The following is a 17,465-nucleotide window of genomic DNA, read 5'->3' as shown; positions in this document are numbered from 1 at the left end:
CTGGGGGGAGTTGGGGGTCAGTCATTAAATTTCAGGGTTTTCTGAATAAAGTCAAATGAAGTGAAGCTTTAAGGTTCATGAGCAGTGGGAACTTTTTCTTTGAAAGTAGTGAAAGTAGGGTCATTAAATACACCCAAGGCAGAGGACGAGGTGGTGAAAAGTTACTGTAGCGAGGTGGAAGTGCAGAGTTGATGTTATTAAATGCTGGGAAAGGAGATTGCACTTCTGCTCCTAATTTGTGTGTTCATGGGTCACACACTTGGTTAGAAAAAAATACAAAGGATTAGTTTTGTTTTAAATTTTGTGATAGATTAGGAAAAGTTGATTTTCAAAGTGACCTGGCTGTCTTTCCTTTGGAGTCATTGAAAGATGACATGTAGGCACGAAAGTGTGTTGGAAGGCAAATGTATATTGCCTTAAATTGCAAGGTTATTTGAGTGTAAGTGTAATATAAAAAGAAATATGTGTGTGTGTGTGTGTGTGTGTGTGTGTAAATATATAAAACGTTTTTGGAAGGAATAGTTTGCTTTATTTCCTCATTCATTATAGGCCTGGCTCAGTGGTATTTGCAGGATTTTTAAAAAATCTTGTGTGAAAGCAGAAAAAGCATTGTTTAATTCCTCTTGTTTCCTTGTTCTATATAATTTTTGTCCTCTTCCCCAGAGAAGGATTTTCCTGCCATAGAAAATGTGTAATGAAGATCCACCGAGGCAATTCTTGGAAGGGTAGGTGTGTTACATAAAGAGGGATCGAAGAGATGAGCCCTCTTATTTCTGGAGTTTCAAAGAATGAGATATTATTTAATTGGACTCAAGGAAAGAGGCGAATGCATTTGATTTGTTGTGTGATAGTCCAGCCAAAATTCCTGCTATTCATTGTTGTTATGAAGGTCTTTAAAAAGCAACCGAAGATGGTTAGGCACAAAATACTGCTCTGGGAGAAACCTGTGGTGATATTCTGTGATCAACACGAGTAACTACCAACAGCCACAGCCGTCTTCCTATTATGCACAGTAAGAGCAGATTCATTGGCATACTGAGGAGTCCTGAGATTAAAAACAAAAGATGTTCTTTCCAGGTAAAGGAGCAATTCCCTTACATTTCTTTCAATCAAATTTTGCTGCCACCTCGAAGCTGCAGCAACGTGGGTTTGATCCTGACCTCGGGGTCTGGCATATTCTTCCTGTGACTGCACAGGTTTCCACTGGGTGCTCTGGTTTTCTCCCACAATCCGAAGACGTGGGTTGGTAGGTTAATTAGCTACTGTTAAACTGCCCATCGTGTGTTGGTGCACTCACGAATCTTGGGGAAAAGTTCAAAGTACATTTATTATCAAAGTATTCATACTTTATATGACCTTGAGATTCGTCTCTTTACAGGCAACCATGAAAGAGAACAGTAGAACCCATTAAAACAAAAGACTGTCAGACATCCAATGTGCAGCTTGAGAAAAAAAATCATGCCAACAATAAAGCAGGTAAAAAGCATTCAGAACTGAAGTTCACAATGCCAGGCATGATGCTGAGCCTCTATAAGACACCAGTCAGGCAGCACTTGGAGTATTGTCAACAATTTTGGGCCCACTTTCTCAAAGGATGTTTGCCATTGGAGAAAGTGCACAGGAGGTTCACAAGGATGATTGTGGGAATGAAGGGGTTAACATATGAGGAGCATTTGGTAGCTTTGGGCCTGTACTCACTGGAATTCATTGGGATCTCATTGAAACCTACCGAATATTGAAAGGCCTAGAGAGGGTGGATGTGAAGAGCATGTTTCCTGTGGTGGGAGTATTCAGAACTAGAAGGGACAGCCTCAAAATTGAGGGGTGACCTTTTAGAACAGAGGTAAGGAAGAATTTTTTCTTTCGCCAGAGTGGTACATCTGTGTGTGGGTATATTTAAGACTTGCACTCAGTCCTTCGGAGTTACACTCTGGTTCTATCTGCCTGCCTGGTGGCTTCAGCATCCCCACCTTACTCTTGACCCTCTCTCCAGTGGCTCCCTGCAGTGTTTCAATGAGGCCCATTACAAGCTCAGAGAACAGCACCTTGTCTTCCATCTGGGCATGTTGCAGCCGGCAGGACCTGATATTGAATCCTCTAACTTGATCTTTCTTTCTGATTGTATAAGATTTTGTTTTCACTTTTCCTTGATCTCTAAAGTCTGCCATGCTGGGCACATCCCTGTGGGCCAGAGTATCCCATGTTACTCCATCTATAAAATAATGAGCAACTTGTTGTACAGACAAAGAAGTTATTCTGACCTTGGTTGCCTCGTTATTTCACCTTTTGAAATAAATTAAACACATCGCCAACCCAACCTTCTTTACTACCCAAGATAACTTGTTTCTGTCAGTTCTATTTAAGAGTTCCAGAGCTGAAATATTGACCTTCTCTATTCATAAATACTATCTGACCTGCTGCTTTTTTCCAGCATTTACTTTTTTTTACATTTATAACATCTCCAGCAATTTTTCAGATCAATCTTTCACAACTATTGGAGTCTTCCCCTTTACCACGTTTGCTCAATGCTGCACGTGGTTGAATACTGCCTTGATATCGTGGGCAGTCGCTCTGTCCTTAGCTCTGGAATCCAGTTCCGTGGTCTATGTTTGGATAAGGCTGTGAAGTCTGAACTTCGGCGGTTTGGAAGATCCCTAACTGGAGCCACCGAGCGGGTTATTAGTGTGTAAGTGCTACCTGATAGCAGTGTTGTTATTCCCATTACTTTCTTGGTCATTGAGAAAAGGCTGATTACGAAGTAATTAGCCAGATTGCAGTGTTCCTGCTTGAACAGAGCATCCCTGGGCAATTTTCTAGTGTTGGGTAGATCCTTGTGTTGTACTGGAACAGCTCAGCTAGAGGCATGACTCATTCTGGAATGTAGGTCTTCAGTATTACATTTGTAGTGTTGCTTGATGATGTAGCCTTCGCCAAATCCATTGCTCAGTTACATTTCTTGACATCATGTGGCGTGAATCAGGTTGGCTGAAGAGGATAGCAACAAGTCATGTTCTAGTGCTTCTAGTTGGATGGGATGTCAGAAGGCGAAAATAGGAGACCAGATGGAAATCAGGGTCAGCATTCCAAAAATCTGTGGCATGCATGCAAGTTGATAAAACACAGAGAAATAATTGGTGAATCAAAACTAGTGAGGATATTATCCAGTGGAAATCTGGTTTGAATTTGGATAGAACTAGAAACTAATGTTTCTGGTGAAAATGGTTTCAGGAAGCAAAAAGGATAAAGAGAGAAATTAAAGATGGTTCTTACTGATGCAGATGTTACACTGAGTATATTGTCAATGAAATTCTGAGTATAAAAATATTTGAATTCTGGATATAATCTAATTGGAATGCTGTTTAATAACAGAATACTACAAAGTGCTTTGAGAAGCTCATTCCTGTCAACCGCTTTAAAAGTTCTGGTATGTATTTCCCCTGGAATAGACTCATCTGGCCGCCTAATAATCCCCCAATTTAATCCTAATCACAATGATTAATCAGCCTACCAACCGGTATGCCTTTGGACTGTGGGAGGAGATGCACACATTCACGGAGGAGCGTGCAAACTCCTTACTGACAGCAGTGGGAATTGAATCCAGGTCACTAGTACTGTAAAGCATTGTGCTAACCATCACGCTACCATGCCGTCACTTTTAATGACCTTTTTTTAAACTAGTTTTTATTTCTACTTGCAAGAATAAATTAGCAGAGAGTTTTAAATGGATATTTTTGATGTTTCAAATGAGTAATCTTTTCATGTGATCTTAAAATTCTTCCTTGAATTTATTTGCTTATGTTAAAATGCCTAGACTGTTCGTAAACCGCTTGCTTTTGGTGGACGATGTAATTATAAAGAACATTAATTCGAAGAAGGAAATCGTACATGACTGTGCATGCAAAAGAGATGCTTTTGGCAGTTCGTAGAGTGAAGTCATAAGCTCGTTAGGTTTACTGGTCCATGACTTTGAGCTTTTCTGACAATCTTTGTTGCCAGTTTGCCATGTTCATTTTCTAGCTCAATATAATGGCTGTTTATTTACTAAGTAAATTGGTAAACTGGTTTATTATTGTCACATGTACCTAGGTACAGTGGGAAAACTTTGTTTAGTGTGCCATCCATAGAAGTGATTTCACCACAACAGTTACACAAGGATAAGCAATGACAGATTGTGAGATGCACTGGTCCGATTACAGTGCGAGCGCTGTGCAGGCAGACAGTACAGTGCAAGGCCAACACCAGATGGTAGGTGACATCAAGAGACTATTTCACCATACAAGTGGACCATTCAGTAGTCTTCCCACAGTGAGATAGAACCTGGTGGTATAGATTTTCAGGCTTTTGTATCTTTTGCCCAGTGGGCTGGGGAGAGAGAGAAAGTCTGGAATGGGAGGGTTTCTTGATTATGTTGGCCGTTTTTCTGCAGAGAGAGCCCATGGAACAGAGGCTGCTTTCTATGATGTGCTGAGCTATATCCACAACTCGTCTGCAACTTTCTTGTCTCAGGTAGAGCGGTTGCCATACCAAGCTATGATGCATCAGGTACATTTATAAAATTCGGTGAGTGTCCACCAAAACGTTCCAAATTTCTTTGCCTCCTGAGGAAGGTGTGGTTTGTTGATGGTGACTTTGGATGTGACGGGATATTATTTGTGATTTACTTCTGGTGGACGTTAAGTTCTCTTGCTGCGTTCAGTGTGAAATGGAGCTTATGGCTTGGAGCTGAGTGTCAGGGAGCGAGAGTGCCGAGTCTTATAGATGAGAACACTGCTGCTACGTAAAAGCTGCAGTAATGTTGAAATTGTGAGCTGGGAAACAAAACTAGGTTCATTGCTTAGGAAGAGGAGTAGGGAAGAGTGAGCCAAGATACCTTCATTTGAAAACGAGAGAAGTAGATTTGTCTAAGCTGTTTGAACAATGCTGCCCCTGCAACACTCATCACGACACATCTGCAAAAGACCATTTAATCATAGTCTGACCAGAGAGTTGGGAAATGAAGCGCGCAGCTTTTCAACAAAGACAATAGCTTGCATTTACAGTAGTAAGATACAGTATCCTGAAGTCCTTCACAATAGTGCTATCAAACAGACCTGGGCACCAAACCATGTAAAAGGTGGGGGAGAGATATTCAGGGAGAGAAATTGAGAGTTTCGGGCATTGGCTGCTGATGGAAATTGGAGACTGGATTGTTCAAGTGCAATGTGGTATTCTACCATCAACTATAATATGGCACTTTAGTTTGAAATGTACATTTTGTAACTTGATAGCTGGAAAATAATTCAGTTATTCCTCTGGCCTGGCGTCCAATTCGACACACATTTCAGAAGAAATATCCTGGATGTAATTTTTTTATGTGGTGATTTTTGCTTAAAATGTTACCCAAAGAAAAAGTGTATTTTCTGGAACTATGTTGAAAAATTATTCCCTGTTACAGTAATGTTTCTCTTTCTACAGACGTTACCTGACCTGCCTAGATTTTGCTAGCGAATTCTAGTTACTTTGCTCACCTGCTGTTGATTTGTGTGGGTTAGGGCAGATACAGCCAGACACTTGTATAACTAAATAGATATAAAGGAGGAAATCATTCTGCCCATCAAATCTAATCCAGTTTATACGGCAATCCCTTCAGTCCTATTCTTCTGTTATATGTAACCTGTTGTCTCACACATGCTCATTAACTCTCTCGGATTTTCATAGCACTCACTTATGGCAGGGACAAAGTACAGTTGTCAGCTGGCATTGTCTTTGGGATATGGGAGGAAACTGGAGCATATGGATGAAACCCATTCAGTTGTAGAGAGAATGTGCAAGTTCAGGCTGACAGCATTGGAGGTCAGAAGCAAACCATGGGTCCTGGCCTCTGGAGGTACTTGCACCCTGTGCCTGCAGAGATGCATTTGAAAAGAAACTCTTGACTGGAGAATGATAAATTCCATATTTCTCATTCTATGGAAGAAACATGATCCTTAAATTATGATTAAGGTGTATAGTAGTGATGTGATCCAAGATGGCGGCGTGACGCAGCTTGCAGTGGCCACTCCAGAACTGATTCTCTGTTATTTGTGAAGTGGGGTGCCGTGCACAATCATAATTGATTGAAAACGGATGTGGGAGCACGGAGAAACATCGGGAAATTCCAGGAAGACCTTCTTCGTTGCTGCTGCTGCTGTGAGGTCCGGGACTCTGCTGGGGAGAACAGGCCCCCAGTCCTCAGGGTCGCATTGCCGATGGCCGTTGGCGGGGCCGTCGTAATACGCTTGGCAGAGGATGGTGCTTGGAGAAGCTGTGCCGGAGGGGATGGTCGTCGGCTTGGAGGTTCGACGGACTCGGGTCGCTTTCGGTGTGTGCTGCGTCTGCGAGGCTGGTTTCAACGGAGCTTCCATTGTGTGCTGCGTCTGCGAGGCTGAGTCGAGCAGTGCCTTGGAAATCCATAGCGGAGGTATTCCCTTCTGCCACCGGCGTGGGATGGCAAGTCTGTCGAGACCCTGGGGACTTGTGGAAACTGTGGTGATTTCTTTTGAACTTACAGTCCTTTAACATCTTGGACTATTTTTACTGTGCCCATAGTCTTTTTTTTTATCAATTATGCTATTGTTTGCACTGTTGTAACTATATGTTGTAATTAAGTGGTTTTGTGCAGGTCTTGTAGCTTTAGTTTTTGGTCTTGTTTTTGGTGGATTTGGAGCTCCTTTCCAGGGAACGCACTAGACGGTAGCGTGATATTAATACGCAGCAGCCTCTCCGGACTCTGGATTGGGGATTGCCAAACGTTACTTGGATTTTCTGGTGTAGTCTGTTTTGTCATATGCTTTTGTGATATCATTCTGGAGGAACATTGTCTCATTTTTTAACTGCATTGCATTTGCGGTTTCTAAATGACAATAATCTGAAGATGATGAAAGGCATTGATCGTGTGGATAGTCAGAGGCTTTTTCCAAGGGCTGAAATGGCTGCCACAAGAGGGCACAGGTTTAAGGTGCTGGGGAGTAGGTACAGAGGAGATGTCAGGGGTAAGTTTTTTTTACGCAAAAAGCAGTGAATGCGTGGAATGGGCTGCCAGCAACGGTGGTGGAGGCGGATATGATAGGGTCTTTTAAGAGACTTTTGGATAGGTACATGAAGCTTAGAAAAATAGAGGGCTGTAGGTAAGCCTAATAATTTCTAAGGTAGGAACATGTTCGGCACAACTTTGTGGGCCGAAGGGCCTGTACTGTGCTGGAGGTTTTCTATGTTTCTATGATAGTAAATTTCTGCTTATGAGCATTTTATAAAAAAAACAGTATGGTTTCTTTGGTTAATGGATATGTCCAAACTGATTTTTTTTAATTGTATAATTTTTGTTTAAAATCTAATGTTGAAAATTGAAGAAGCAATGTAGAATTGTAATGTAGAACAGATCTCAAACCATTTGAGATCTTTACTATCAGTAGGAATCTTTACCAGGAATTTGTGAATTTTTTTTCAACCTGACAATGATGAATGAATGGTGACATATTCCAAGTCAGGTTGGAATATGATATTGGAAGGAAACTGAAGAAGGTGCTTTGAAGCAGACTTGATGAGTTACTAAAGTGCATTTGTAGAAGGTACACAATCCAAACACGGTACATTAGTGATGAAGAGAGTGACCTTTAGCATATTGACTTAATAAATTTGCTGTATGCTTGCTAATGCTGAGACTTTATTTCATTAAGGTTTTTAAGATGTGCTACTTTCCTTCTATTGAGTGTCCCACCTTCTCATTATGTTCATTAGATTTGTCTTGGTCCTTTGTCTCTTCAGCAGGTTACTGTTGGCAGGAAACATGCTTATTTTTACCATTTTACTAAGGGGACCATTGACATCATGGCTTTGGTAAAAGTAAAACATTCGTCTGTGTGAAAAGGTACAATTAAACATTTTCTACCAATTCAGGCTACAAATTTGGACTGTGTAGAATTCCCATTAAATTTAAATTCTGGGTGAACAGTTAATCATTTCACTAATTACTTCAGTGATAGAACTGTTGAAGGCGTTACTGTATTTCAATAAAGATTTTGAAGACATCATAAACCACATAAGCAGGATCTAAGTAGTTTAAATGTCAGAATCCTGGGATTATATTACAGTCCTGAACTTCATTCAAAGCATCTGGTATTTGGTTTTAATAATCTGTGTGAAGCACTTGATAAAACTGAACCATGCCACTTGAGATGGTGATTAAGGTTGATGTTAATGGTTGTGAATACTGCTTTTGTAATGTTGAGTAGATTTAACGGTTCTTATCCTTGGGGAGTACTTCAGTTGTCTCTTATAGGGTAATAGAGTCATTGTTTGATTGTAAGATATCGCTTTTTGAGAATGTAGTGAAAATGTAGCTTCTACTTGCATTAAACCTTTAAAAGCATTGCAGTAGATCTGGTATTCTTGATCAGAAAAGCAGAGCAAACGGCACAGGATGTTAATGTAGTCCTTCAGTCCACGCCTGACCTAGAACACTCTCTTTCATCACATTGTTGCATGACTTTCTTCTTTAAGTCGTCATCCATGTAGGTTGCTGATGAAGCTTATTTTCTTCACCCTCATCTCCAATACTTCAAACAATATTCTTTGACCAATCATTAGAAAGAAGATATTGTTGTTTGCTCATTCCAAATTCATTATGATTTTAAGCAATTTGCGAATCTCCATTATTGTCTTCAGTAAAACAAACCTCTCCAGTCCACATAATCATAATTCGACGTCCTCAGGATCTCGCCAAGCCTCCTCTTCCATTTTAAACTGTGGGGTGAGGTGTTCCATCTGGGGCGAGATTACCAATTAACACAAATTCCATTCACTCCCATTGGTATTTGTAACGCCCAGCACTGTATTTGCTTAATTAACTGCAGTGTTAACCTGTTGCACCACTTGCAAGAGTATGTACAGAACACCCACTCTTTTTTATATATATTGTGCCTTTTTATCATCTGTGTTTTCCCATTGTTTCTACAGACTCTTCTGTCTCTCACGTTGTATAGAACTTCTCAGCGCTGCAGTTTGCATTCCACTTACCAGTTTATGTTAGTGACATTGCCTATGGGAATAGCTGAAGACCTGTGCTGTGGAGCTAGCTGCACTTTTAGTGAGGCTTTCCCAGTATAGTTATAGCAAAGGCATCTACCTGATAATCTGGAAGATTGCTCAGCTATGACCTATTCATAAGAGGTTGGACAAATCCAAACCAGCCATTCACTGCCTGATCAGTTTCCCTGTGATCATCATCAAAGTAATGGTAGGTGTTTTGGCAGCACTGTCAAGCAAAACTTATTCACCAATGCTTAGTCTGAGTTTCATGAGCACTATTCCACTCTTGACCTTGTCATGGCTAAGCATGAGCCGAAGAGCTGAATTTTAGAGACAAGGGAGAGTGCCATCACAACAGCATCTGACAAAATGTGGCATCAAGGCATCCTGTTAAGTATGAAGTTAATGGAAGACACTCCAGTGTTTGGAGTCATGCCTTGCGCAAAGATGGTTGTGGTTGTCAAAGAAAATTTATTCCCATTCTAAGTTATTACTGAATATGTTCCTTTGGACAGTTTCCTTGGTCCAAGCATCTTTAGCTACATCATCAGTGACAGTTCTGTCACTGTAAAATTGGAAAACAGGACGTTCACTGATACTTTCACCATGTTCAACTAGGTTGGTATCTCCTTGGCAAATGAAACAGTCCATTCTTAACCTTTACAAAATGCGCTGCATTAACTTTCCAGACTGCCCTGACAACCCTTCAAACTCTAGACCTCTATCCTTTAAGATTACAGCAGGATATAAATCTACTGAGACATGGGCAAAGGAATGGTTGTTGGAATTTAACTTGGGAATGTAGGAAATAATACGTTAGATTATTATACCAGGATAGGGCTTGCCCTGCAACTTTGAGTGTTGCACAGCAGGGATCTGGCGGTGTAAATTCCATGAAAATGGTGATAGTTTGTGGCAAAAGCCTATGTTTGCCTTTGATTGGGATATTGAGTACAAGAATTGGGATTTCATATAAGCTGTAAGGAACATGAGTAAGATCGTACCTGAAATATTGTGTACATTTCTGATTGTCATATCAGAAGGAGGACATGATTTAGCTAACCAGAGTGCAGAACAGATTTACAAGGACGTTTCAGGAACTGGAAGTTTTGAGTAATGAGAAAAAACTAGATAGGGAGGGACTGCTTTTGCTGGAGTAAAGGAGGCCGAGGGGTAACTTTTTAGAGTTCCATAAAATCATGAGAGGCATAGATAAGGTCAGTCTTTTTCTCACATTAAGGAAGTGTGAAACTAATAGACATAGGTTTAACAAACACGAGAAAATCGGCAGATGCTGGAAATGCTGGAGGAGCTCAGCAGGCCAGGCAGCATCTGTGGAAAAGTGTAAACAGTCAATGTTTCGGGCTGAGACTCTTCTTCAGCACTGATGAGGATCTCTGCCTGAAACATCAACTGTTTAGACTGAGTTCCTCCAGCATTTTGGGCATAGGTTTAAGGTGAGAGGGCGAAGATTTAAAGGGGACCTGGTGGACTGGTCCACCAGGAAGTTTTTTTTATATAGAATGAGCTGCCAGAATATGTAGTTGAGGTGGATAAGATAATGAAGCATGGGAAAAAAAAAACCCTTTTTTAAAAACAAGACATTTGGGTATGTTCATGATAGGAAAGGTTTGGAGGGACATAGACAAAATGCAGGTAAATGAGGCCAGCTCAGGAAGGCAACTTACCATGGTTGAGATGGACTGAAGGGCCTGTTTCTATGCTATATTACTCTGTAGCTCTAATCTATAGAAGATTTCTGTTAGCAAGTAAGTTTAAGAAGATGAGTTTGCCTTTTGAATAGCATACAAAGAAAAGCCTTGAAGTTCAATTTTTGGAATTCCAGATTCATCACAATTCATTCAGTTAAGTGGAAGGAATATTATTCTGTGAATGTTGATTTTCCTTCTAATGGCCAGGGCAAGTAATGGTGCATGTTAAAGTTTCATGTTGATATTTGATAGAGAGTTGATTATATTTGGGTTGAGTGGAGTCTTTCCCGGCGGCTCATTGACTGCCCTTTTGTCATACCTGCAGTTCGTTGAGTCTGTGATGTTCCGTTTGTCCAATAAGTAGGAACATCTGCGACCCAGGTGAACACAGTTCAATATATTGCAGGAGTCAGCTTTTTGCATTGAATATCTGAAAGCAAGATTGTCAGATCTTTAACCCAGATCTTTTAACATCAATGTTTCAAACCAGATTTTCATCACTGATGGTGGGGGTGAGAGTATTTCAGTTTCCAGACTATCCAAAGTTGAAGTATGTGTGATTTAAAAAAAATACTACTTTGACTTGAACCTCCTTGACTCTTCATATGATGGAAGTGCAGCGTTACCCATGACCTTCTCATTCCTTTGAAATACAATAGATTTCCTCCTCTCTTTGATGACTGTTGTTCAAAGACTTGCAACATAGATTTTCGAGCACTGCTTGCACTACAAGTGGACAAGCTGAGTATGTGAGGACTGGGCGCAGGTCTCCAGTCTATAGGTACCAAGTGTGGGCCTGTCTGCAGAGGTTAAGAGCATCATCAGGGTGATCCAAATACCCACTTTATTTCCTCTCACCTCTATCTATCTTGTTGAGCAGCTCAGTAGGTCTAGAAGGAGTCCAAGATACTATAGGCATCTTTCATGCATTACTTTTTCTTAACCACATGGCACAATTAGCATTTTATTGTCTTGAGAGTTATGAGTTGGAATAAAGAAATGGTCAGTTTAATCCTATTGAATTTCAAATATGGTCCTCTAGAGGATGCAGATTGTTTACAGGGAGTGTAATTGCCTTTAATCAACCACTCCCTTTGAAGGGAAATTATCCCAGCATTTCACATCTGTTTACCATCTTTATGATGACCAGCAAAATAATCCTTCATAATACATGCCAGCTACAACATCCTGGATATAGAATTTCATAATAAAGATTGTACATTAATACAAATTCAGTGCAAAATAATGATGGTGTATAATATAAGTTTTTGTGTCCTGTGTTGAGGTTAGTGAATGTATTGTAGAGTACATTCATATTTGGGCCATAGGAGTTTTAAAGTATTGCAGTTGATCTGTTGGTGCTCAGTCTCATGGGAGTGGGGTCTTTTCTGCCTGGCCATCACTTTTAACATGGATGGTGGTATTTGGCAGAACTGATGAGGTTTATTTCGGCAGTGCATTCCTCCTGTCTGCAGTGAAGGAAAGAGGAACATAATCTCAGCAGATGGGTTTTGTGCATCTGGCAGCACAGCTTATTAGTTTCTGAAAAATTTAATTTTGAGTAATTGTGAGACTGATTTACTGGCAGCCCTTTGTACCATATATTTGCTCTCCTGCTCAAGCTCTGCCTCTAATAATTATTATTGGAAATACTTCCCTTTTCTGACTACCTATAAACTATGTGTAACAACAATTAAATCATGCTTTCCTTGAGGCCTTTGGAACTGTTTTTAGGAAACAACAAAAAAACTAGGGTGGAGGGAGGCTCATTTTAATAAATTTCCTGAACTTTACAGAATCCTTTAAGCACAAAAATGACAACAGGTGTACAATGCACACAATCTGTTGGCTAAATTCAAAATGGATCTGGTTTTTATTTCCTTTTACTTTTCTTGCACACATACTCACATCTACACAAATGATATCAAAGATTATGTAGAAGTACAAATGTTATGAATGTCTTTGTAGTTTGCAATATTAATTATATCGGCTAAATATACTTGGTACAGAATCATATTTTAACATATATATATATATATCAGCATGCTGCAAAATCAGGCAAGGTTGGTTGCCTTAGTAGCATTATCTAACAAACTTGACATCAAACAGTGAAAAGGGGCATGTAGAGATGACCAAAAGGTTTCAGAGGTATGTTTTGGAGAATGACAAATATTACTGAAAACCTGGCTCTCATTAACTATCAGGAAAAGCCAGAGTTGGGGGTGAACTGGTGTTCATGAACATCAGGGCTGGCGGAGATCTCGTAGATGGGGAATGGCAAAACCATGGTGGATTTTTGGAAAGCATGGTGAATTAAACAGCTAATCTGCAAAGTAATGTAGGTCAAAATGGACTTTAAGAAAATGGCAGCATAGTTTTGAATCACACATAATGTGTTTGTTTAATCGTGACAAGGCAAGGACGTACATCTACCGCAGTAGATAGATGAGGCTGTGGCCAACTGGGGAAATGCTGTGCTTTTGGAAATGGGCTGCCTTAATGGTAATTAATGGTTGGAAGCTCATCGTGAGTTGCACATCACACTTCACTTTCAAGCACCTTTTAAGAAGGAAGATGAGGCTGAAAAGCAGAATACTGTTGATGCTGAAAATCTGGAAGATGGGAGGAATACTCAGTTGGTCAGACAGCATTTGTGATGAAAGACATGGAGAAAAATGAAGCTGATAGGTAAAGAATGAAGTTTGTGGTAGAGCCAATGAGAATGTATTTGGTTCTTCCTACCTTTTAGTTTAAGGACATTTCTATACAGAGAAATTGGGTAACGATTTGGAAACCATGGAAAGCATTGATCAAGTGATTATCACAGCAAAAACTATGTTGCCCAAGGTTAGTATGTAGAAAAAAATAAGAAAATTCAAGGTTGATTCATTGGACCAGACAGAAGAAATGTAGATGTTTGAGAGGAGAGGCCATTTGGTGATTCTCTGGCTCTGACCAGATTGATAAAGGTGTAGGCAGTGTCATTCACGTGGGCAATGACAGTGTTGAGAGTGGGTGAGGAGGAATTGATTAACTTCTGTTTTTAATCATCTGGAGTTGAAAGCATCAGCAAGCAGGAGTAGGCAAAGTCAGTCTCTCACGCCTGGTCTGCCGTTCAGCAAGGTCATGGTTGTTCTTTCACCTCAAGACCTCTTGCATGTACAAACCTCCTACATCCCCATCTTGACTATACTTAGCAACTGACTCTCTCGGTTAGTAAAGACAGTCAGTTAAAATGTCTTCTTAACTCAGTTCTGAATGTCTAACCCTTGATTTTTGTGACTGCAGTCTCTGGCTAGACAATCCAGTCAGCTGAAATGTCTTCCCTGCATTTACCCAAAGTACGTTTATTATCAAAGTGTGTGTACAACCTATTGGCAGCCACAAAACAAAGAAGCCCAAATGAACCCATTTAAAAAAAGAAAACCATCAAACACCCAATGCGCAAAAAAAACAGATCATGCAAGCGATTAAAAAGTAAGCAAATAACATTCAGAACTAAAGGTCACGAAAGTGAATTCACAGCCACCAAGTCAGTCATAGCCGATCCAGGAGCCCGTCAGTTGCAGACTACAGCCCCAGTTCATTGCAGAGATGAGTAAGCCTTGCCAACTAGCGAACTGAACACTGGTCTGCCCCTCACCTGACCCTGATACCCTGACCTTTTTCAATCTGGCCCGACACTTAAATCAGCCAAACCTCAGCTTGTTCCTTGCCCTCAGCTTTGAAATGCTCTTGGGCCTGGACCCAGCTGCCTGGATTCGGCCAAACCCCACCTTTTCAATCTGGCCCAGTGCTTAAGTTGGTCAAACATGTGCTCGTACATGGAAGTCAGGCACAGGCCCCTCTGCCTTGACTCTGCCTCACCTCTCTGTCAGGTGAAGCCCTGCCACACCGCAACCATCCTGCATCTCTGAGACTTCAGTTCACACTACAAAAATACCGTGTCATACAGGCGGTTCAAAAGCTCAACTCCGAAAGGCAAGTTACAGGCTATCGATCATCTTCTAGAAAAAGTGTGATTAATATTGTTTACTGCTAGTAAGCCATCGCTGTGCTCACCAGTACCATCTTAAACTAAGTGAAGCACCATGAGGGTTTTCTAGTGTTTCAATAAGAACACATTTTGTGCTCCTTAACTGCTGAGAGCACAGGTCCAGTCTGTTTAATTTCTCCTTGTATGTAGCCAGCCACTGTTCCAGAAATCAGTCTGGCAAACCCATGCTACATTCCCCCAGTTCGTCAGGTAGAGAGCCCAGATCTCTCTCAATATTCCAGATGAGTTCTCAGCTGCAGGAGACTATCTTAACTTGTATCATCTTGCAATAAATGTGTCTTCTCATTACTTGTTGTGGCAGCAAATCAGCTTTAACAAGGAAAACTAGAATCCTGTGAACACCAGCCCGTCACAATTTTTCAGGAACAGGGAGCATGAAAGTGGAAGGAGTTTGGAGATATATAGCTGATATTATTCTATCATCAAAGGAGGTGGTGGGGTGGATGGGTTGCCCAGGACTGAAAGCTGGCTGGTTATTTAATGGGAATAGAGTCATGGGGAGGGAATATGATAGGAGGCAAACCAGCAAAAAATGCAAATTCAGGGCCAGATGAGATCAGGATGTTCTGGGAAAGATAGAAATGGCAGAGGATGGTTTCAAAAAAACAAGAGATTAAGATTTGAATGGAAAAGTTAAGGGGGGCTACCTTTGCTTTTCAGGGCAATCTTAAAGTAGTTAACTATTTTGGCATTGGAGAGCAGAACTGAATTTTATTTTATGTGAACCTGTCAGCAGTGCTGGTAAACAGTTAAATCATTTATCCAATGTATCCAGTCATACCTTCCTCTCCTTATTGGACTATTGGCATAATAAATCTAGACGTGGACTGTTGAAAAGCTGAAGTTCATACTAACAGTTCATTCCCTGTTATTAATGTGATTAAACACTGCTGTCCTCCCACTAGAAAGCAATGATGCCTTTTCTCCCAGAGCTCTCTGCACTCCCATGGATATTGTACTAGTTTCCTAGATATGTTTCCCCCTCATGTTCTGATGGTAATGGTTTCACTCATTGTTTGAAGATAAATAAAATGAATGAGTATTCCCAACACCCTTATTTAACTGAAAAACAAATTGTGTTTGTTTTTTGAGACTTGATGCTTATTCAGACCAATATGAGTTTAATATTCAAGAATTATAAAAAGCATTGTTACTGTAAATTGTCATAGCATTGAGTTCAGAATACAGGGACATCAGTTTATAACAGAGCTCAGAAGGAATTTCTTAAGCCAGAGAGTGGTGAGGCTGTGGAATTTGTTGCCACAGGCGATTGTGGAGGACAGGTCATTGGGTATATTTAAGGCAGAGGCTGATAGATTCTTGATTGGTCAGGGCATGAAGGGATACAGGGAGAAGGCAAGAGATTGTGGCTGAGAAGGAAAATGGATAGATTCAGTGGGCCAAATGGCCTAATTCTACTTCTGTATTTTATGTTCTATGGTCTTACTATAATGGCTTTGGCTTTGCTCATGATCATGGGAAGAGCATAAATGTGTTTAATCATGGAATATGGTGTGAAAAAGCTGGAGTAGAAAATGACTCTTGTCCAGAGCAAGCAACTGTAAAGACATTACACAATTTAATTCAGTTTGGGATCTTGACATTTCCTTGGGAAAATGTCACTGTTAAAATGTGACCAAAAGTTTTGATGCTAAGACATTTATTTTACAGAAATTAATATTTTCACTTTGATTACACAATTATTTAAAAAGCAACAAGCTGTAATGTTACTGTCTAAATGACTAAAGGTACTTGCTCTACAGTTTAGCAGAAATCATTTATTTTAATTATGTAGCTCAAATGATTTATAGCAGGAGCCTTAAACTTTAGCCCAAGGCAATGTGCACATTATGATTTCTTTGATTTTCTATTTCCCCTTCATCATGGAGATTGCAGAGGAAGTGTTGGGGAGATGATCGGGTTGGGTCAAGACTGTCAGGCAGTGAGTTCTGTGGGTTTAAGTAGCAGAGGATGGAGTAGGTTGTTCAGGGAAAGAATGGTTCTGATAAGTTAAGTAGGTTTTGGGTGATAAACCATTGAAAAAACAAATTGGAAGACAGGAGTGAAATGTATGTAAAAGATATGCTGGACCCAGTTGTGGGGAATTGTGTGTGTGTGTATGGGAAGGGGGTTAGAGAGGGTTAGAATGACAGCCAAACATTTCTGCCTTTAGCCTTCCAACCCCATAGAAAAATGGTCCTCTGAGTTGTAACTAAATGCATCTTGCCAATCAGTGTTCCATGTTCACTTTGTTAAATCATCTTGGCTTTTTATCAAATAAAGTCTATGGTTCATGCTAAACAGCAGAGTGGGCAAATAAATTCCCTCTTTGTGCATAAATGCCCATCAGACAATTGATAAGGAAACGGTAGACAAATAGCTGGATCTGAGCATCAGTGGTTCTTACTGGAACTTGAATTTCCATAGCAACAAAAATTCAGACAGGGGAGCAAAACTGTGGTCTGGCCAGAATAACACTTAGACAATGTTGGAGGAACTCAGCAGGTCAGACAGCATCAATGAAGAGAAATAAACAGTTGATGTTTTGGGTCGAGACTTTTCATCAAGACGGAGTAATGTTTTGTGTGTGTGTGTGTGTGTGAGAGAGAGAGCGCGTCTGGATTTCTGGCATCTGCAGAATCTTTCTTGTG

The 17,465-nt window shown here is 40.4% G+C and overlaps 1 protein-coding gene across 11 annotated transcripts in view; it reads left to right on the top strand.

Moving 5' to 3' along the window:
• Window positions 1–17,465, top strand: part of ror2 (receptor tyrosine kinase-like orphan receptor 2) — a 280,728-nt gene that overhangs the window by 150,343 nt on the left and 112,920 nt on the right. The window contains exon 2 of one of the 11 annotated variants that reach the window (XM_059969926.1): window positions 664–725. The exons of 9 other annotated variants lie outside the window; for them this stretch is intronic. In XM_059969926.1, the coding sequence (XP_059825909.1) occupies window positions 695–725 (31 nt within the window). In that variant the 5' untranslated portion in view covers window positions 664–694. Of the gene's footprint in view, window positions 1–663; window positions 726–17,465 lie in introns of those variants that run through there. One more of the 11 variants, XM_059969929.1, reaches the window with a different exon arrangement.

This window comes from Hypanus sabinus, chromosome 5, assembly GCF_030144855.1.
Source record: "Hypanus sabinus isolate sHypSab1 chromosome 5, sHypSab1.hap1, whole genome shotgun sequence".
NCBI classification, from domain to species: Eukaryota; Metazoa; Chordata; class Chondrichthyes; order Myliobatiformes; family Dasyatidae; genus Hypanus; species Hypanus sabinus.
The sequence above is the reverse complement of the archived record's forward strand: the minus strand, read 5'-3'. Positions and strand labels throughout refer to the sequence as shown.